Here is a 22073-nt window from a genome sequence, read left to right as displayed (position 1 = left end):
TGGGGAGACAGAAAGTGCTGGACACTTTTCTTCTTCTACATATATTCAAAATGGTGTCTCTCTCCCAAACCTCAGCCTAAGTATACTCTGATGTGCAGCTCAGAAGTTCTCTATATCAGATTCGAGATGAGGATAAGGGTCTAATAAAGGGTTATATGCTCAGCCTAAGGCCCTATCCGTCCTTCCTGACCATGAAAGGTGAAGTGTCCCCACTTGCTTGGACTCTGAATGACTCCAGGAAACTCCCCACCACCTCCTCGCTTGTTTAGACATGTTTGCTCTAGTTCTGTGTCTTCACAGCTTCAATCTCCTGGACCAGAGACCCCTAAACTCAACTCCCACCTCTATCTGATTTTTTTTTAATAAATTTATTTGTTTGTTTATTTATTTTTGGCTGTGTTGGGTCTTCGTTGCTGTGCACGGGCTTTCTCTAGTTGCAGAGAGCGGGGGCTACTCTTCGTTGCGGTGTGCGGGCCTCTCATTGTGGTGGCTTCTCTTGTTGTGGGGCACGGGCTCTAGGGCACAGGCTCAGTAGTTGTGGCTCGCGGGCTCTGGAGCGCAGGCTCAGTAGTTGTGGCGCATGGGCTTAGTTGCTCCGTGGCATGTAGGATCTTCCCGGACCAGAGCTCGAACCCGTGTCGGCGGATTCTCAGCCACTGCGCCACCAGGGAAGCCCATCTGATTTTTGAAGCATGGTATCTGGACCTTGATTTTTCTACTAAGGAGTCTAGCTTGGCTCACCCTTTCACCTTTCATGTCCTCTCCCCTCCCACCCTAGCCTCAATTTCATGAAATCCAGTCCTCACCTCCACCAGGAGGGGACATCTGTTATCTGGGGATATCAGAGGAACCAAAATATCAAGCTCAAAGATATAGTTATTGAACAGTGAGCACAATCACAAAGAACCATTTCTTCTCTTCAAAGCACTGTTGCTATACGGTCATTTTTTAGTGTGACTATTTAATTAGCACTGTTTTTCCACTAGGTTAGAAGCTTCAAGAGGACAAGGACCATGTCTTTTATGCTCCCTGTTAGAAACCCGGTACCTAGGATGTAGGAAGCATTCAATAAATGTATTTAGAACACACAAATGAGCAGAGATTTGAAAAAGCTTCCATTATACACAGGATAGCTCATGTAAATAGAGTTAGTGGTATCTGTAGCAGCAAACAGAAGATATAATATAAAACTGTGAACTTGTGCAATTAAATTGACTTATTTTAGTCCAGAGCCTGAGTCCCAAAATTGAGGTTGGGAGGAACAGGTCAACTCCTCAGTTATTATAATTTGAGAGGAGTGGGAAGTTCCCTTGGCCAAAAATTATTTTCACCTGTCTCTCCAGAGCCTTAAATAACTGTTAGTGGAGTTGCTATTTTAAGCCTATTTGCAAATGCAAATATGTTCATGGTATACAGAACACGATAAACCACTGCCTGGGCTCTCTTTTGACCTCGGACTATTTCTTTCCAAATAAGCTACTGGTCTCTGGTGCCAGAAGGGGCCGATATTGGGATGGGGCACTTGGCTGGGAGGAAGAAATGGGCAAAGATTTCTGGACAGGAGAAGGGAAAGGCCAAACAAGAAAGCAGAGGCCATTTCAGAGTGTGTAAGTTTTGTCCCCGTCCTCTGGACTTTCTACGGGCACAAGGGGCTCAGTCAGGGCTAGCATACTTGGACAGCTTCTCCTGGAGCAGAACTGCCTGTAGCCCCCAGCACTCCAAGGCCAAGAGCGGCTGCCAGTTGTTTGGTAAGTGGTGCCGTCTATTTCCTGCCTGTCATGTCTCTTAGCTCACCAAAGCAGACAAAGGGATCTGACTGGAAGAGACACGTTTTGATAATTTCCCACCTCCGACGTAGCCAGTCTGAGAATCAAGCCTGATGGTCAAAGGTTTTAAGCACGTACCCCTCACCCCTTCTTACCCACTCCCTTGTTGGCTGTCAGCCCCACCTCTGAACATCTGCCCCAGATGCAGCTTGATCCCATACCATGCTCCCCCAGGCATACAAGCTTCATAAGAACGTACCTGTCACAAATGCCCATCCACTGCAGCTCCCAGAGACCAGAGGCATAAGCCCAGTGGCATTCCCGAGGAACACAGAAGCAAGGTATTAAGAATAAACGAAGAGGAGCCTTTGTGAGCTCCCCATACCTCCTAACACTCCTAGTAGAGAAAGAATGTCAGGGCTGAGGCTAGATCTCAAATGCAGAAAGGGGAACTAACTAGAGAGAAATAACACCGCAGACAGTGGCAGTGCTCTCGCTGGTTCCAGATAACTTCTGCTGACAGGTGGGCATTTCCACTGATGAGAATGACTACAAATGCACTCCTGAGAGCGAGTGACTGTAAAGCCCTGAGGAAACCCCCCAAAGACAGCCCCGCCACAAACATGGCAAAGACACCTTCCCTGACAGATTACAGAGGTCCACAGGTAAAGAGTCAGCTCAGTTCAGCAAATGTTTTACTGGGCAGCCATGTGCCAGATGCTGTGTCTGGCTCGGCTGGGTTGCAGGAGACAGTCCTCAACGAGAGAGAGCAGAGACACCCAGTGTTTCACCTGTCACCTTCCCCACAAAATCATTCACTGAGTACCACTCCATAGATCCTGCGAGAAGCCAATGAGCCTACACAGCCCCTATTTTCAGATTACCCTAATCTAATCCTAATTGTCGTAGCCTGGAATGTTTCTGTTACCTTGGTTTGCTATTCCTGGAAGCGGATGGTACTCTTGAGTCTGGGGAAAAGTCACAAGAAGAAGTATGAAAGTATGTGAATTCCAAGTGGATTTTTGCAAATCCAGTGCTTAGGCAGAAATAGGCCTCACATATATAATCCTGCCCCAAACGCATAGCTTCTTTTTCTGACCCGATCAGGCCCTACAATGCCCTCTGCTCAATTTTGGGGGCAGTTATGTGCCTCTGAGTCTGCAGCTCAGGAGAGAGGCAGCCCCCTCTGAGCATGCCTCCCCGCCTCTTGGAGGCTAGCTGTGCCCTGCGAGGCTGGAGAAATTAAGAGAGACAAAGTGAAAACTGCTTGATGTTGTCTGGGTGGAGGAGGTCCACCCAAGCAAGGGCATGTGGTGCAGGGGAAGTAGTGCGGGTTTGGAACTGGTGGTCAGCCCAAGGGCAAATCCTGGCTTGAGCCACTGGACCCTGGGCAAGTTATTGAACGCCTGCCTCCCAGTCTCAGTCTTCTCATCTATGAATTGTGACTAGTAATAGCTTCCTTGCCACGTTGTTGTGAAAAACAAATGAGGTCTTGCATGTAAATCACCCGACACAGAGCATGCTATGCGCTATTTAGTCTTCATTACTACTTTCCTATCTTCTTTTTGGACTTTCCAATTCTCACTTTGACCTTTCCACAAAGATCTTCCTTCTATCGCTGGAAAGGTGATGATCATTCTTCCCCACTACTTCCCCTCAGCCACTCTGTGTGCATACCTTGGAAACTTCATCCTTTATTCGAATAGGCCCCACCTGGGGTTTTCCTCTGGATTTTACAATCATATACTTTTTAATTTGAAAGGGTCCATTTGGTTTCCTTATTGTAACACATGAAATTACCCCACCTATCAATCAGAGCACAGGAGACTAATTCACATTCCACTTACTCTTCAACTTTTCTTCTCTTCCTTGTACTCAGCAATCAAAATATAAGATTGACTAAATTGGAAAGTCCTGCTATCAAAATATTTGGAATAGTATTTCCCAAACTTCAGTCATTCTAGGTACTAGTACCACTTCATACCCATGTAAAATCTGTACTATTCTTTGTAAAATATTTTTCTCTTAACTTACTTTAAGTAAATTTATTTTAAAAGGAATCCTTATGTCAATACTAAAAATTTTAAAAAGCAGTATCATTTGCCATAAATAAAAGATGAGTAAAAATAACACATCACACTGGACTTTGGAATCACAGAGACCTGTGTTCAAACCCCAGCTCCAATAGTTAATAACTGTGTGTTCTTGGGGAAGTTACTTAACTTCTCTGAGCCTTAGTTTCCTCACAGAAGTAATACTAAGTATCTTATAAGCTTGTTGTGAGGGTCAAATAGGATGACATATATACATATATATACATGGTACCTAGCACAGATTCTGGCATGTAGTAGGTCCTTTTTTAAAAAAGGTTTTTTGTTTTTGTTTTCTTTTTTCCATATCCCTTCTTTCATCCATTTATTTTAGTTCTTGCTTAGAGCAGCCTCCTCCAAAGCTGTAACATAGAAGTGCAGGGAGATGAGACAGGCAGCAGAAATAAAGGATGATACAGTCTCATGGAATTCTCCTACTCTATGACTTAATTTGAGTTGCAGGGTTGTTTAAGGGACCTCAGAAGTCGTTCCAGTCTCTCACTCAAGTAACGACCCCCCTCGATATCATCTCTGATAGATGGATGTCCAGTCTTTGCTTTTTCACTAATATTAGAAAACTCACTACCTGATAAGACAGTTATAAGACAAAGGCCTTCTTCAGAGAAAGACAAATACCATACGATATCACTCATATGTGGAATCTAATTTTTAAAAACGATATAAATGAACTTATTTACAAAACAGAAACAGACTCACAGACATCAAAAACAAACTTATGGTTACCAAAGGGGAAACATGGGGGGGAGGAATAAATTGGGAACTTGGGATTAACATACACGCACTACTATATATAAAATAGCTAACCAAGAAGGACCTAATGTATAGCACAGGAAACTCTACTCAATATTCTGTAATAACCTATATGGGAAAAGAATCTGAAAAAGAATGAATGTATGTATATGTATAACTGAATCGCTGTGCTGTACACCTGAAACTAACAAAACACTGTAAATCAACTATCCTCCAATAAAATTAATTTTTAAAAAAAGACAAAGGTCTTCTTTATAATAATCCCAAATCTCCCACTCCTTACTCCTCACCCCCATAAGTACCATCTAGTTGTCCTTGACATGTTTTCTAGAACTACCAGAATATATGTATGTGTGTGTCTATATCTACATCTATATCTATATCTGTATCTATATCTATCTAGATATAAAATCCTCCAAATAGTCAAAAGCAGATATTATAAATTTCCTTAATAGTCTCTTCTCTCAACTAAATATGGTCAGTGTCCTCAACTGTTCCTCATATGATTTGGTCTCTAGAACCCTAATCAACTTGGTGGCTCTCGCACTGGCACCCATCTCCCTGAGTTTGTCAACTGTCTCTTTGCTCACAGAATGAAAGGGGCAGTGACAAGATCACTTTTGTTAATGAGTCAGAGATCAAATTAGCCTGTAAATAGTTGCATTGGGAGATTGGCTGACCATGATTTTTTTCACATGTCGAGTCAGATCACCACCCTCTGGCCCCATCTTGTTCGTGTATCAGTATTTGGGGCCAGCGTTCAGCCAATCGAAATTACTCTGAATCCCACGTATGTCATCCATTGTAAATTAGCCATCCCTCCAAGCCTGTGCCACTCGAAAATCTGATAAGGAGGCCTTACCAAGGGTCATCAGAGCCAAGGACAGAGAGGGTTCAACAGTGATGGTGGTCAACAGTTTCAAATGCTAAGAAGAGGTCAAACAAAATGAAAATCAGTTCCTTGTGTTTAGTGAGGAGGAAGTTGCTGGTAACCTCAGAAACCTGCCTTCTGTGTGGGGCTGCTTCCTCCACTGCCTCACTCCCAGATGTTCTAAGGTCTGAGGAGGCCAAGGCTACCAGGGAAGCAGCAGGAGGGGAGTGGCTTATAGATGGTGGCTGAGTGGAGGAAACAGATCCCTTCCCTATGTCCTTGCTCAGCTTTGCTCAAGAGATGTTCCTCTGGGACCACATCGTTAGGGTCCACTCTGGGAGGCAAAGCTAGAAACCTGTGGGATTTGGAAACAGCCAAACACTTAGCTGAATTTTCCAATTCCATTCATATTTGTTGCTTTATATAAATGGCTTCCTGTGGCCAGTGGTCAAGAGGCACTCTAAAAGTATTCCAGGTGGTGGTTCTGATACCGGACAAAATAGTTTCCACAAATAATTGTAGAGAAATGATTGATTGAAATGTTAATTAGTGTTTGTTTTCTGAGCTTCCTTGACACAGAGATTTTTGCAGAGAAGAAAGCAGAAGAGACCTAAAGTCAAAGGCACTTCTGGACTTTTGTGAAAGCCCCTGGAAAAGACAATACAGGTGCCCTAGAGGGTGAGAGACAACACAGAGAGTGCTTTTGAGATGCAGAAGGAAGGGAGAGAGGGCAGAGGGGCACGGGGCCCATGTGTAGCGGGAATCAAGCACCTCTCTCACTGCTCCCAAAGAGACAACAACCTCAGGGGCAGTGGCTCATGCGTAGAGAGCCAGCGCCCTTGGCTCAAGGGACCCAGCCTCAGTAGGTGACCTCATTCCCCACCGTGGCGTGGGGCAAAGAGCTGCCAGACTTCACAGACTACTGTGGGCTAGAAAGTAAGGCTGCCAATGGCAACCAATACAGACTAGGACTTCCACCACTTCTTAGGCACCAGGTAAACTTCCTGAATTCTGACTGGGCCACAAGAGGGGAAGGGCACCCCTGTATGATCAAGATGGAGTCCCCTGTCCGACTGGCAGAATGGGGGCTCAGAGTTGGGATTAAGAAATAGGAAAAGTGATCATCTCTTACACACTTGGATTCATGGATAGAAATTCATAGCCTACACATGGTATAATCCATGCAGGGGGCCCAGGATTGGACTGTAAACACAGTTTCTGAATTTTTCTTTATTTAGAAGTGATGCAGCCTAGGGCTGGGTCCTGTTCTTATTCCCAGCCTTGTCGCACAACCTCTAATAATGCAGCATGGTCAGCCACCCCAGCATCTGACTCTACTTTTAATGAAACTCTGCTGGGTCCACAGACAGGATTCCCTGACACCACCTGAGAAAGAGCATAGAACATTTGCTATGACATTTGCCTTTTACTGCTGTTGTAAAATTGTATTTTTAGAACCTTCCTCCTTAAAGCATAAACACACTAACCACTAAGAGAATGAAAAGACAAGCCACAGACTGGGAGAAATATTTGTAAAACACAAATCTGATAAAGGACTGGTATCTAAAATGTACAAAGAACTATTAAATCTCAAAGATAAGAAAAGAAACAACTCAATTTAAAAACGGCAAAAGATCCGATTATACAAAGTCACCAAAGATATACTGATGGCAAATAAAGCATATGAAAAGATGCTCAGTTTCATATATCATTAGGGAATTGCTGATTAAAACAACAACGAGCTACTAACTACATACCTGTTAGAATGGTTACAATTCACAAAACTGACAGTACCAAGTGCTGATAAGAATGTGGGGCAAAAGGAACTCTCATTCATTGCTGGTAGGAATGCAAAATTATATAGGCGCTTTGGAACACAATCTGACAGTTTCTTATAAAACTTAACATAAGCCTACCATATGACCCAGCAGTCATTCTCCTAGGTATTTACCCAAATGAATTGAAAACTTATGTCCACACAAAAACCTACACATGAATATTTACAGCAGCTTTACTCATAATTGCCAAAACTAGAAGCAACTAAGATGCCCTTTAATAAGTGAATGGATAAACAAACTGTGATACGTCCGCACAATGGGATATTATTCAGTGATTAAAAAATGAGCTATCAAGCCACAAAAAGACATGGCAGAACTTTAAATGCATATTGCTTGATGAAAGAAGCCAGTTTGAAAAGCATACCTACTGTATGATTCCAACTAGATGACATTCTAAAAAAGACATAAACCATGGAGACAGTAAGATCAGTGGTTGCCAGGGTACTTGAGGAAGGATGAATAGGTGGAGCACAGGGGATTTTTAGGGCAGGGAAACTACTCTGTATGACACTGTAATGGTAGATACAGGTTATTATAAATTTGTCAAAAGCCATAGAACACAAAGAGGGAAACAAAGTATGGACTTTAGTTAATAATAATGTATCAATATTGGTTCATTAATTGTAACAAATATACCACAGTAATGCAAGATGATAATAATAGGGGAAACTGTACAGTGTAGGGGGTATACGGGAATTCTCTGTATTATCTGCTTAATTTTTCTGTAAATCTAAAACTGTTTTAAAAATAAAATCTATTAATTAAACACACACATGCACACTCACCACATGCAATGATTCCTGGTAAAGCAACCAAATGAACGATGTGACATTTTAGAGGGCTTCTAGACTAGTGGGTAAGAAATTAGCATGAATTTCACAGTCCAGAGGTTCACTTCTCCATGTTGCACACTTATCAGATGCCATGCATAAAATGTTGCAGTGAAAAATCTCCAGTTTTGTGGTTCTGCCCTCTATTTTGACATTTTCTGCATCTTTCTGGTGCAGAGCCATAGATTTTTATGTCAATTCCTTAGGTAAATTAAAGAAAAAGCCCCCGTTGTTTTCTAAGGGCCAGATCAATTAAAAAAAAAATAGCTTTCAGTTCCATGTTTCTGGAGGAACATTCTTAGAAATAAAATGTTTCTTTTTTCTTTGAGGGGGAGATACAATCTTGACCTACACTTAAAATGGATTTTATATAGTTAAGCATCAGTCTTTTTCTCTGAGCCCAAATTCTGCAGCCTCAGTATTTATATCCTGCAAGTGGGTCGACAAGGTAGGAGAGACCCTCACCCTTACAGCCTCTAGCACGGGCTCCCCTCCTGTCCTAGGCTGGCTTGTTTGGTCTCCCTAGCTGCCCCTCCTTCTATTCACTTTCTCATGATGCAAATTCACACCTATCATTCATGCATGCTAAGAAAGAGGCCATGTGTATTGTTTCTTAACTTGTATTTGGTCAGCTTCTGAACACCGAAACTAGGACCCAGTGATACACTTTTGCCTAGATGTCCTCTAAGAAGTCAGAAAGGCAAGAGGCACCAACAGTTGTTTTGCAAGATTCTATCAAGTGAATACAAATCATTCTTCTCTCAAAATCACACGGTGGCTTAATATTCAGCAGCAAAATACGTCTATTTGGATTGAAGATTATATTAGCATGTATTGAAAAGTAGGTTAAGGAAAAAAACTGTCGAAAGGGTAAGCGTCAGGGTACATGCATTTTAGAAAAAGAAGTACTGTTGTACCGGAGATGGCGGTGGCCTTTAGATGAGCTCTTACTTTAGTGGTCTGGGTGAGTGAGGAAAGGGAAGAAGATGGAGCTGGGGGCGACAACCCCAGCATGTGAGGAGCCAGCCATCCCACACTCAGGGTCTGAGAGGCATCAGTGGTCTGGTGGAGACAGGGCAGAATGGGGTGGTGGTGTGCTACGACACACCCAGAATCAGGAGTTTCTGGGAAGTGTGATATGTACAGTGTGGTGAATGGAGATGCTTCCTTGTTTGTCCCCATGGAAAAAGGCCCTTCACTGAGGGACAGGCCCTAGGGACCAGCGGGGAACTGGACCACAGGTCAGAAACAAGGTTAAGCCAGAGAAGAACGGCAGCTTAAGGAAACCAAGGAATTCACAACTCAGTGCACAGAGACCAGGATTATACCAGCAAGATCACATCCAGAGCATCCCTCCTGCCTTGCCAGCCTGCTGTGTGTACAGACACCTCCTGGAAGGGCTGGGCAGAGCATCAAGGCTGGTGCCAGAGCATACATGGGAACTGGTAGTAACTATAAACTCTAGTGACATCCAAATACACACATTTTATGCTTCACCTGTGTTCCCACTGATCTTTGTATCTCAGTTAACATTTCCCATTTTTCAATAATTCTTAAAAATCCACAGATGTAATTGCACCATTTGGAATTTCTACTTTTTAATTTGCCTTCATTCATCAACAAATGCTTAACCAGCCTTGATTAAGTACAGGCCCTGGGCTGGTCCTGGGATCCAAGGTGAGCAAAAGCAGAGGGTCCCTGTCCTCCCAGATCCTGCAGGTGAGTGCAGGAGACCTACGCAATCTAATAATGTCAAGGTACTTGCCATCAACTGATTTTCAACATAAACAACTTCAGTTACATATGATGTCCTGATGATCAAATACCATCTTAAAAGCATGAGGCAGATTCTAACTAGATCACGTAGGCCACAGTTAAGAAAAATTTCCCCAGGCCCTTCATCTCAAGGATAGGCTCTCTGAGAGATATTTCATATTTTAAATGGTCACAGTGTCTGCATGACCATTAGTCATGGGTGGAACAATTGAGAGAGCTCACTTGAGGGAGGGGTAGACTCAGTGATCCTTAACTAATTTAATAGTTCTATGCTCTAGCTATTCAGTGAGTTTTACGATACAATTTTACAATCCCAGGACTTTCTCTGATAGTTTACTCAAAAGATGGCCTATTAGTTAACAAATAACAAAACCACATAAAATCTTTCCAAGAGGAGGGAAACATATACAGTGGCAAGTTTAAAAATTGATACAATAAACTGCCAACATTGGTGATGGAACTTTTCAGAATCTAACAGTGAATATCTGATTCCAAACTTACATCCTTTCACTCTTTAGCATTACCTGGGAACATTAAACCTCAGTTCAGAAGATTGTGACCTCTGAATTTAAAGGGGCCCCTTGCTTCAGAGTATGCACTTACGCATTCTGAGAAACTGTCATTTCTTTCACAAAGCGTTTGACATTTGCCATTTCCTTTATAACCTCGGTTAGAAGAAATAAAATGAGGTAATATTCTAAACGTAAAGGATGCTAGAAGAGTTAAGTCCATGTATTTTTTCCTGTGTGTGCAGAGGAGGGAATATAATACATAACAAAACTGCCACATTTTAACAAATGGCAGTATATTTCAAATTTAGGGAAGCACAAAGACCTGAGAAAGCACCTTTTTATGCAAAATATTTATATAGGAGTATAAATAAAATGTGCACTACAAAGTAAAATAAAATAGACTGGGGCATACAGAACACAACTAATATGACTAAGCTTGTTTAAAAAAAAAAAAAAAAAACCACTGGATTTTTTAAAGCTTCCATTTCACAGCAGGGTTGAGGGAGGGGGTACTTCATACCCAAAGGCTCACTTCCCTGTGTCATCTTTGTAACCAAAAGCAATGCACATAAGACTTCTGTGAACCCTTAAAATACGTATTTGTCAACTTGAATTTGCAATTTTCAAGTTGGTGGTGCAGAACCATAGAAGTGTAATTTTTGCAGTTCCCTTCACACACCTTTATCTGGAAAATTCTAAAGGTCCACCACCACGCAGAGGTGTTGCTATATGAAAGAAATTTTCCAGTGAAACAAGTTGTTGCTCTTCCTACTCTGCAGCAATGTCAGTAAAGCTTCCTTTGAAAAGTGCCTTAAATAGATTTCCACATATCTGGTTTAAGACTGAAAACAATTTCAAATAAGCCTTGCTCTGGTTAGCTACAGCTTTAATGTGAGGAGTTGGAATTTTTAAGAAGGACAGCATTTGTAAACCAGTTCCATCTTCATGTTTCATGGATTGAAGACAGAATATTGTATCTGTCGTCACACTTGAGTTGCATTTTCACTGTGCATGGCCTATTTGCATACAAACAAAAGAGATTATTTTTAAAAGAGGTTTTCTGTGTTTTTGTTTTGGTCCTTTGGGATGACTGTGGTAAGAAGGGACCAAGCCATTTTCATACCTTGGATTTCACACGTGTTTAAGTGACCCCCTCACTTCCCCTTCCTCCCCACCCACTTCCAATTCAATGGCGGTCAATGTTAGGATCTTTGTCACCATTTGTCCGGACTATTGCAGCAGCCTCCAGGCTGGTTCCCGCTCACTATCCTTTACCCTACCATTATCTTTCATCAAAAACAATCTGATTATGAAACTTCCTTGCTTTAAAGACTTACTCCCTGTTCCTCATGGGCAGAAGTCACACTTACTTAGCAAGACACATGAGGCCCTTGACAGCCTGAATCCAAGTTTTCTCTTCTGCTTTTATCAGTCAACTCATATAACTTACCCTCTAGTCACACTTGAACTGTTCACTATTCCCTGACCCTCTCAAATCCTTTCAAGACTCTTTTGCCTTCTTTGCCTTTGCACAAACTGTTCCTTCTGTCTGGAATGCCTTTCCTGCCTTCTCTGTCGGCAAAATGCTCCTCTTCCTTTAAGATCCAGATCATTCCACAGTTCACAGCTGAAACCTTTTTTTTTTGGCCGTCCTTCCTCTCCTCTTTTCACAATATCTATATCTTCCTTGCTCCCAAATCATATTACTTATTCTTCCATTATAGCTGTTTCCTCATTGTGCTACAATCTCACTGCTCATATGGCTCTCCTGTCCTGAGTTCCACAAGGGCAAGGGACATGTTTCATTCCCCTTTGCGTTCCTGGTGCTTAGCAAAGGAACAGGTCCAGTAAATGTTATTAAAGTTAATATCTGTTAGCTGATTGCTTATAAGCTAGGTGCTCTGCTAAGTACTTTAAATCTGTTACTTCATTTAATCTGCACAACAAACATACAAAGTTTTACAAGTGAGGAACTAAGTTTCAGAGAAGTTAGGCCACTTGCTCAGGGACACACAGCTGGCAACCTCAAGGTTTTAGTGGTATATAGAATTGAATCTGTTTTAATTTCTAACATAATACTATGTAACTATCATTAGAAAGTCAGATGTCAGCGTACTTTTTTGGTGTGGTTTGGCACTTTTTTGAGTACATGTCTCTACTCTGCCCCTTACTAATTTTGTGATGTTGAGTAACTTACTAAACCTCTCTAAACCTCAATTTCCTCATTTTTTTTCAATGGGGAAAATAATACCAAGCTCACACGGTCATCGTAAGGATCCAGGGACAACACCTATGTAAGTTCCTAGCCCTGTTCCTGCCCATCACAGCCATCACTGTTCCTTCCTACTTTGAGCCACGCATTTCATATTCCTCCATTAGTTCACTTAATCCTTACCCTCTGAAAAACTGAAACTATTAAACCTTTGAACAGATGAAGAAACTGAGGCTTAGAGAATTAAGTAACCTGCCCAAAGTTCCTTTAAGCAGATGTTTTTCCTAAGGCCCCCCAGAACTGAATGAGCCCCTGATATCAATAACTAAGTAGTGTTTAAAGGGATCATTCTGCCTGTATGTGTGAAAATTCAGCTGGAGGCATTAAAGAGCCTGGGTTTGAGCCTGTTTTCCTTTTTTTAACTTTTATTTTCTGGCAACCATGAACACTTAACAAAGCCAGGGAATTCTCTTGGAAATAAAGTCTTGGGTGAGCCACTGAATGGGCACATTAACTTTTCTACTCCCTACTGTCTAAATTCTCCATGTTCCTCGAATTTCCACCTTCTCCACTGAGCTCTCAATCAAGTTCTCCCCTCGCTCCCAATCCACTTCCTTCCAACCCCCAGGGGAAGATCTTGGGAACTTCCCAACTCAGTCAGAAGAGAAGAAGATAAGTGGCCTCTGCCTTAGGATCTGGCTTCCTTAGGGAAGTGTCTTGCTAGGTCCACACTTTCAACCCCCTTAGCTTCTGTCTCCCAGCTCTCACCTGTCTTGTTCCGTCACTCACTTCTGTTATCTGAGGGTCTCAAAGGTGTTCTATGTTTGCCACTCCTGACTTAGAGTCTGTACCCCTCTACTAGATGACTTTTTACCTTGATTTCATCCTCCTTAGCAGAGCAATGAAATCCCTATTTCTGCAATCCCACCAATCTAGAGGTAATCACTATGACTATTTTGATGTATTTGCTTGCTATCTTGTTTCTCTGCATTATTTTCTTTATAATTCCATAGCCTTATGTTTTCTTCTGTCATCAAGAAGTCATCATCAGCTTCACTTTTAGTTTACTTAACCATTCACCTACTATGAAAAATTTAGGTTGATTCTTATTTTTCATTATATTAAATAATGGTGTAATAAACATTTTTGGGCACAAATCTGTTAACATCCCTCATTATCTAATTATATAGATCCCTAAAGGTGAAATTATTAGAACAAGATAAATAAGCATATTTTTATGGTAAAGAAAAATGATAGTTTATATATCTTCTAGAATTAGAAGTGTAAATTTGAATATGTTACCCATGATGACTAATGAGCAAAAACGTCTTTATAAATTAAAAGCACGCAAGCAGAAATAAAATATTTGAGGTCCAAAGGGCTAAAAAGGGGGTTTCAAGGACAACTTCATGAAGACACTCACTTGATTACCAATCACAGGACAGGGTTTCATTTTAATGTTTTTGGCATCCTACCTCATATAAATATATTTTAGGTGGCTTTTTTGTTTGGGGTTCACCTTATTCACTTGCATTGAGCCTGGCCTTCTCTTATCTATAATTAGGAGGTCTATTATAGCAACTTTTGAGTTATAGGTAAAAATCCATTTGCTAGAACTGAGTCAGAAAAGGCAGAGCCAAAGAAATTTAAGACTTCATTTAAAAGATAGGAAATAATAGATTTTAAAGAAAAGAATGTGAAGCCTAAATTATTTCATTTTCACAAGACTTTACTTCCATTATAAATTCTTATAGCCCTCATAGCATTGGTAAGTACCAGTAGCCTCATTTTACAGATGAAAGCACTGAAGTTCAGGGAGCTGGATAGCTTCCCCAAGGTGACATCGCTAATAAGTACAAAATTACTTATTAACTACTTATCATTTGACACCAGCCCGACTGACTCAAAACGCTGGCACTTATCTAAGACACAATACTACCTACAGACAAACGGAAAACAGACACCTTTGTGCTCCTGGGGAACCTCACACACTTCAGTCATAAAAATATCACCACATTTAATATATTTACCACTAAGCTGAGCTCTTTCAGGACAGAAATCATATTTGCTTGTCTTTGGTATATTTCAAATGTGTGGCATAGTGCCTGGAACAAAGGTGCTGAATGAACTGAAAAAATTACTTAGAACATAGAGAAATAGGCAGTGGCCAAGTTTGCTTGTATCTGCATTTTTAAGGCTCTTGATACAGCGTCTTAAATTGTCTTCCAGAAAAGTTATAGCCATTCACAATCCCACAATCAGTAGTATATGAAAGTACCATTCTTCCTGTATACTCTGGCATTAATACCCCCATCCCCTAATGAAACATAAATTATTAATTTGATAAATGAATATATCTCATTGGTGTTTGCACTGGCATTTCCTTAATATTTAATGAAGATGAAAATTTTGTCTTTTAAAATTACATTTTAAACTGTTTATTTTGAAATAATTAAAGATTCAAAGGAAGCTGAAAAAAAGTGTACAGGGAGGCCCTATATACCCTTCAACCAATTTCCCCCAATGGTAATGTCTTGTATAACACTAGTACAATGTCAAAATCAGGAAACTGACATTGGTTTAATCCACAGAGTTTATTCAGATTTCACCAGTTTTATGTTTTATGTGCACTCCTCTGTGCGTGTGTGTGTGTGTGTGTGTGTGTGTAGTTCTATGCAGTTTTATCACACGTGTAGATTCATGTAACAACTGCCATTATCAGGATACAGAACTGTTCCATCACCACAAGGCTCCCTGGTGCTATCCCTTTGTAGCCACACATACCTCTTCCTTTCCCCACCACCCCTAACTATGGCAACCACCAACTTGTTCTCATCTCCGTGATTTTGTTGTCTCAAGAATGTCATATAAATGGAATCACACAGTAGCATTTTGGGATTGGCATTTTCACTTAGCATTATTCCCTGGAGATTCATTCAAGTTTCTGTGTGTATCAGTAGTTCTTTCCTTTTATTGCTGAGTAGTATTTCATGGTATATGTGTACCACAGTTTGTTTAATCATTCACCCAAGGAAGGACATTTTTCCCCTTAGTTTTTGACTATTAAGAATAAAGCTGGTATGAATATTCATGTACTACTGTTTTTTGTGTGAGCATAGGTTTTCATTTCTCTGGGATAAATGCCCAAGAATGCAATTGCTGGGTTATATGGTAAATGTATGTTTAGTTTTGTAAGAAACTGCCAAACAGTTTTCCAGAGTGGCTGTACCATTTTACAGTCTCAGCAGCAACGTATGAGTGATCCAGTTTCTCTGCATCCTGCCAGCATTTGGTGTTACCATTATTTTTTACGTTAGCCATTCTGATAAGTGTACGATAATAGCTCACTATGGTTTTAATTTTCATTCCCATAATGGATAATGATGTTGAACATCTTTTCATGTGCTTACATATCATCTGTATATCCTCTTTGCGGAAATGTTTTTATGTCTTTTGCCCATTTTGTAATTGGATTACTTGTTTACTGTTTAATCTGATAAATGAAAACATCTCATTGGTGTTTCTTCAGTGTCTACTGAAAATGAACATTTTTTTGTTATTTGTATATTTTAAAATCACTTAATTATTAACGGCATTGGATTGCTTTTGTCACTTCATAATTGTTGTTTTCCATTCCCAATTAGATTATAAAAATTGTATGTCGGCTTTTTCTTCTGTATCCTCCATACTGCCTTAAAACTATCAGGTTCTTGATAAAGATTTATTGTTTACTTGGTTGAAAATAGTTGTAAGATGGAGATGATGATCTAGGTTTATCTTTTGGATACTTATTTATTTCAGGTTTTACCCCGTGGTTATTTCCTGGCTGCTATTGACTAATTCATTTATTTTGCTAAATGTTCATTTAAAAAAATTTTATTAGATCTTTTAGTAGAGTCACACCTGATCAATTTGATCCCCAATAATATAGAAGTGTGACGTTTGCATTGCTTGGCCAATAATATCCTGAGGCTACAGAAGGCAAATTTTAGACTCACTTTGACTTCAAAGCTTTCTAAGACAATGCTTTAATACTTCCCTATTCCAATTCTGCTATGTTTTTTCCTGCTTATTAACCTAAGTTATAATGATCCCCCAAATTCCACTCAGGCTTGTTTTTCCCTTTACATCATTAGATTCACCACAGTCTTACAACATCCCCCTTACAACATCAGATTCATCATAGGGTTCATCTCTGAGAAGCTTTGAAAAACACATTTCTTATGGCTTAACAAAAGAGAATGGAATCTATGTCAGTACCGAAAATCCAACATGTAAAATGACAGCTGCAGAAAGCAGAGGAGACTCCAGGTCTGGCCGATTGACTCTAGGGTGTCTCCGTGTGGCTCTTTATGGACAGCAGAGGTGAGTTTGGTTCAGTGAAGAGGTCCCCTTTCATCACCTAATGTTTTGTGGGAGTGATCTATCTGCTGTCTCTGTTCTCAGCTCTCTAAGATCTACCCCCTCTACTCAGCTGGGAGTGCTCCGCAAAGGTCACCACGGACCTCTGGAGTGACGTTTTCAGTCATTCTCCTACTTCACCTTTCTGCAGAATTTGACACCGTGACTACCCTCTACTTTGTGAAATATTTTTCACCTCTTAGCTTAGGTGACCTAATCCTTTTTTGGTTCCTCACCAACCTCTCTGAGATACTTATTCACAGTTTCTTTCTCTGGCTATTTGCACTCTCACCAAAGGATTATGTACACCCACCAAATGTATTAGTTTGTTAGGGCTGTGATAACAAAGTACCACAAACTTTGTGGTTTAAACAACCCTCCTTCTGAGGGTTTTAAGGGAAGGATCTGTTCTGGGCCTCTCTTCTTGGCTTGTAGATGGCCATCTTTTCCAAGTCTCTTCACATGGTCTTCCCTCTATGCATGATTCTGTGTCCAAATTTCCTCTTACTTTTAAGCATATTAGTCATCTTGGATTAGGGCCCATCCTAATGACCTCATTTTAGCTTGATTATCTCTGTAAAGACCGTATCTCTACATACAGTCACATCCTGAGATACCATTAAGAAGAATGGTACTTTCATATACTACTGATTGTGGGATTGTGAATGGCTATAACCTTTCTGAAAAGCAATTTAAGACTCTGTACCAAGAGTCTTAAAACATATAAATTTTGAGGGGACACAACCAACCCTTAACCCTTAGTCCCTAGAGTCACTTTTTCTGTATCTCATGTGCTCAGTGTAGAAATTTGGTAAATATGCTTTGTCTTTCCATGGACATGTCCTCCTCTTTTTTTAAACTGAAGTACAGTTGATTTATAATATTATGTTAGTTTCAGGTGTACAGCTGTCCTTCTTGCATCTCTCTCCTCCCCTGGTTCCTATGACATCACTTTTCTCCTGCTCTGTTCCATTCTCTCTAGTCCCTCCTTGGTGTCTACTGTGGACTCTTTATCCTCATCTACCTCCTTAAATGTCAAAATTTTCCAGCTTCCATCCTTGGCTTTTTCTCAATTCACCATCCCCTCTCCCTAGTGATCTCACCCACAACGAGAATTTCAACTATCACCTATACTTATGCTGAAGACTCTTAATGTTTTCTGCAACCCATACCTCTTTTTTGAGCTTTACACCTGTATAGCCAGTTGTCTACTTGGACATCACCATCTAGCTGCTCCAAAAGATCTCAAATTCAGCATGTTAAAAAATGAATTCAACTTCTGTCCTCTTTCCCCTGGCCCAAACCCAATCCACTTCCTATATCCCCCATTTTGTGAAGGATGCCACTATATACTTAGATCTCTCCTTCCAAGCTCCATATCTGTCAAAAACCAAATCCTATCAATTCTAGTGTGTAAATATCTCCTAAATGCATCCTCTCCTCTCTCACCCTACCATAACTGCCCTGGTTTCATGTCCTCAACACCTCTCCTTGAATTAGTTTCCTATAGTCCTATGAGTCTAATAGTTTCCTAAATGATTTCCTTGTTAACTCAGTTCTGCACTCTGCTGCCCGAGGAATTTTTAAAGCAAATTTTATCGTATTTTTGCTTGTTTATGGTTCTTCAAATGTAGGCTGTGACTTTAGGATAATCACAGTGGATGCTCAGGGCAGGGGGGAGAGAGTGTCCTTGTTCTGACCCCTCCCAGTGTCCACCTCATCCTCTATGAGTGCTACTTGTCAGGCATCTTCTCACAACTATACCTGCAATTCCCCCATGCACCCCATTTGTCTACTTAATTACCAAGACCTTGGGTGTTTAAATTATGTTGACTTCCCAAGAAGCCCACAGCTGGTGGTCTAAAAAGCCTCAGGAGGGTCTCTGAGCCATCTTTTCTCCCCTGTACTAGCTCTTTGCTCCTGGCTTCATCCTTGCATCTAACTTGGCTCTCGGCTTCCCTACCCTCATCCTCCTTTCCAGCATTTGGCTTCCCACTGTGATCAAAGTCATTTCCTGGAAGTGGCTGGTCTTGTCCTTGGGCTCTGCCTGTTTCATTGTCAGCTCCCCTGGGAGCCCAGCCTAGGGTTGTCCTGACAGGCTCAGAGGGGATTGAACACTTCTGCTGGGAAAAATCTTTCCTGAATTCTAGTCCTAGCATTGACATCAAGTAGCTGTATCATCTTGGACAAATGACCTCCCTTCTATTTCTTAATCCTAACAGTAATAGTAATAAACAACAACAATAATCATAATCACTGAGTACTTATCGCGGCAAGGTTCTAAGTACCTTACGTGGATTATCTCATTAAAATCTCACAATTATCTTATCACAATTATCCCCATTATACAGTAAAACACTAAGGATTTCAATTGTTAAGCAATTTGTCCAAGGTCACACAGCTAGAAAGTGAAAGAATCCGGGACAGAAACACCAGCACTTTGGTTCCTAACTGTGGCCACTTAACCCCTGCACTGTTCTTCTTTCACCATGCAGCTCACTCCAGAGCCATGAGATCCATTTGTAAAATAAGGAAATGAACACTCTGGTCTCTTCCACATAGAATATTCTATGAAAACAGGCTTATCAGGATCTAGTGATTTATGGGTAGAGTGAGTATATTTTGAGAAGGAGTCAAGAGACAAAAAAGTTAAACACAAAGGGCCAAAGCCCTAACAATGGAACTCCACAAATTATGAGTGATCACATACCACTAGACAGCTGACTGCTTTTCTGAGAGAAGCCAGCTATTGGTTACTTTTTCTTAAATATCTAGTTTTATTTTTCTGCCTGCAGATGTGATCCAAGTTCAAAAGCACAAGTAGAAAATAAAAATCATCTGTATTTCTAATATTGTGTGTATAGAGCTATCAAGTATAAAAGTAGTAGCAGTGTATTCTGTTTTTTTTCTTATACAAAATACATTAAGAATTGTTCTACAATACAGTTTTTAATGATTGCATGGTATTTCATCATGGATGTTCCATAATTAACCAACTACTTATGTTTAGATATTTAAGTTGTTTCTAAGATTTTCCCTATGAGAAACAATGGCAAGAAAAATATGCTTGCGTCCTTACAATAAATTCCTAAAAGGTGAACTACTTGGTTAAAAGGCGTATACATTTTGCTTTTGGTATGTATCACTAGATTATTGTCTAGAAAGATTATATTATCATCAACAGGTAATAAGGGTGTAAATGTTCCTCCCTCCTTAGAAACACATAGGATTCTTACTTGCTTGCTTTTCAAACAAAATATTTGCCAAGTTGATAAAAGAAAAATGACATTTCACTTTTAATTTGCATTTCTTTTATTTCAGGTAAGACTAAACAGTATTGGCCATTTATATTTTAAAATTTCCTGTTCATGATCAATTTTCAGGCACTGTGAAACAAAGAGAATCTTAACAAGAACAGTGTAGACAGTGGCCTGTGGTTCTATAGACATCTGCAGGCAGTGTTAGCATAAGGTACCACTTCTATGGTTCCACAAAAATTATATATTCTGAAATTGCTCACTTCATACGTGGGTAACGTTTCAAAATTTCACTGGAGGGAAAAGGAGTCTTTACTTGGAAATTAAATTCTAATCTTCTGAAATAAAAGCAGCAAAGCTGTCTACCAAACCAGTAAGCACTGGATAGATGAGGGCCACGTAGATTTTCAAAGAACAATAATAAATAACCAGTGACCCCAGCTGCCACCATCCAAGAGAAGGGTGGATGTGACTTCTTCCAGTAAGTCACTGCCATGGGGGCCTGCCAGGACATGGAGAAACCTTGTGGTGCAGGATAAAGTGGAAAGAAAGATTTTTACTCCTTATGACCAGCGTGTCCTTGAGTTAATTATTTAGCTGCTTTAAGCCACAGTTATCTCATCCATAAAACACAATGATGATATCATCTGCCTGAGAGTCACTGTGAAGATTAAAATTCAGTGAAATCACACTAGTAAACTACACAGCATATCATGCATGTTCAATACCCGGTAGCTAAATGAATTACTCTACCTCATTCTGCTACCTCACCCTGCTCAGAATCTCCCATGGCCTCTTTGTGACTCATTATCTGGGTTCTGCATTTTCTTTTTACACCTCTTATTCCTCTTCCTTTTCCTCGGCCTCTCTCTTTCTAGTTTCTCTATCTCATTCCCCACTCCCAGGCCAAACTGACCTTGGTGTCCATTGAATTTACTCCCTGTCATTTGTTATACTTGTACAGACATTTTAAAATTTCCTGATTCTTGAAATCAATAACTGTAACATTTAAATATCTGAAAAACTAATTTCAAAAATCAAAATTAAATCACTTAAAAAACCCCCAACAACCAATAAACATTTTGACATTTCCATCTCATCTTCAATTAGTAGTCAAATATCTTCGGTAGACATTTTTTAAATGTCTACCGAAGATATGTTTATCTTCGGTAGACATTTTTTAAAAGCTCCCCTGCCTTGGAGGTATGGGATCATCTTAGAGTGATGGAGCAAGAAGGTGCAAATGGCTTCAAGACTCTAGCTAACCTTCCATAGCATAGATTGCTCTTTCTCCCAGATATTCCTGCTGCATAAATACATCCTTAATACATAATTAGCATTCTTGGGCAGGAAGGACAGAAAACAGCACCATCCTCGACCTCAGCCTGACACTGAGGTCACTTAACTCATAACTGCCTTTCAAGAATAAGAATGATCACTCACCAACCGAGACCCATCTTCACTGGTTTCTGCTGTTGGGGTAACTGTCTGGGAATGACCTCGTTTGTCTGTCTGTCTGTGCTAGTTGGCAGTGGGAGGAGGAACAACCCCTCCTACACCCCTGAAAGCTTTCCTCCTCAATGACTGTTTACTTTGTAACTTTCTTTATTAAAGGCTGTTCCTCTTTTTTTCTACAGATTTTGCCAACACTTGTGGAAGAAATTTAACCCTTTTCTTGCATTTGAATTTGTTGACCTAGGTCTAAATATATTTAAAAAATAATAATTCAGTGGCTTGAGTTCCAGACAT

The 22073-nt window shown here is 40.4% G+C and overlaps 1 protein-coding gene across 4 annotated transcripts in view; it reads right to left on the bottom strand.

Annotated features, from left to right (window-relative positions):
* CD86 (CD86 molecule) overlaps positions 1–21873 on the bottom strand; it is a 61824-nt gene extending 39951 nt beyond the window's left edge. For all 4 annotated transcript variants that reach the window (XM_061194246.1, XM_061194249.1, XM_061194247.1 and 1 more), the window contains exon 1: positions 21768–21873. In XM_061194246.1, the coding sequence (XP_061050229.1) occupies positions 21768–21781 (14 nt within the window). In that variant the 5' untranslated portion in view covers positions 21782–21873. The remainder of the gene's footprint in view (positions 1–21767) is intronic.
* Positions 21874–22073: the final 200 nt, after the last annotated feature.

Source organism: Eubalaena glacialis, chromosome 6 (genome assembly GCF_028564815.1).
Source record: "Eubalaena glacialis isolate mEubGla1 chromosome 6, mEubGla1.1.hap2.+ XY, whole genome shotgun sequence".
Taxonomy (NCBI): Eukaryota; Metazoa; Chordata; class Mammalia; order Artiodactyla; family Balaenidae; genus Eubalaena; species Eubalaena glacialis.
Note: the sequence above shows the minus strand (reverse complement) of the source record. Positions and strands in the feature narration are given on the sequence as shown.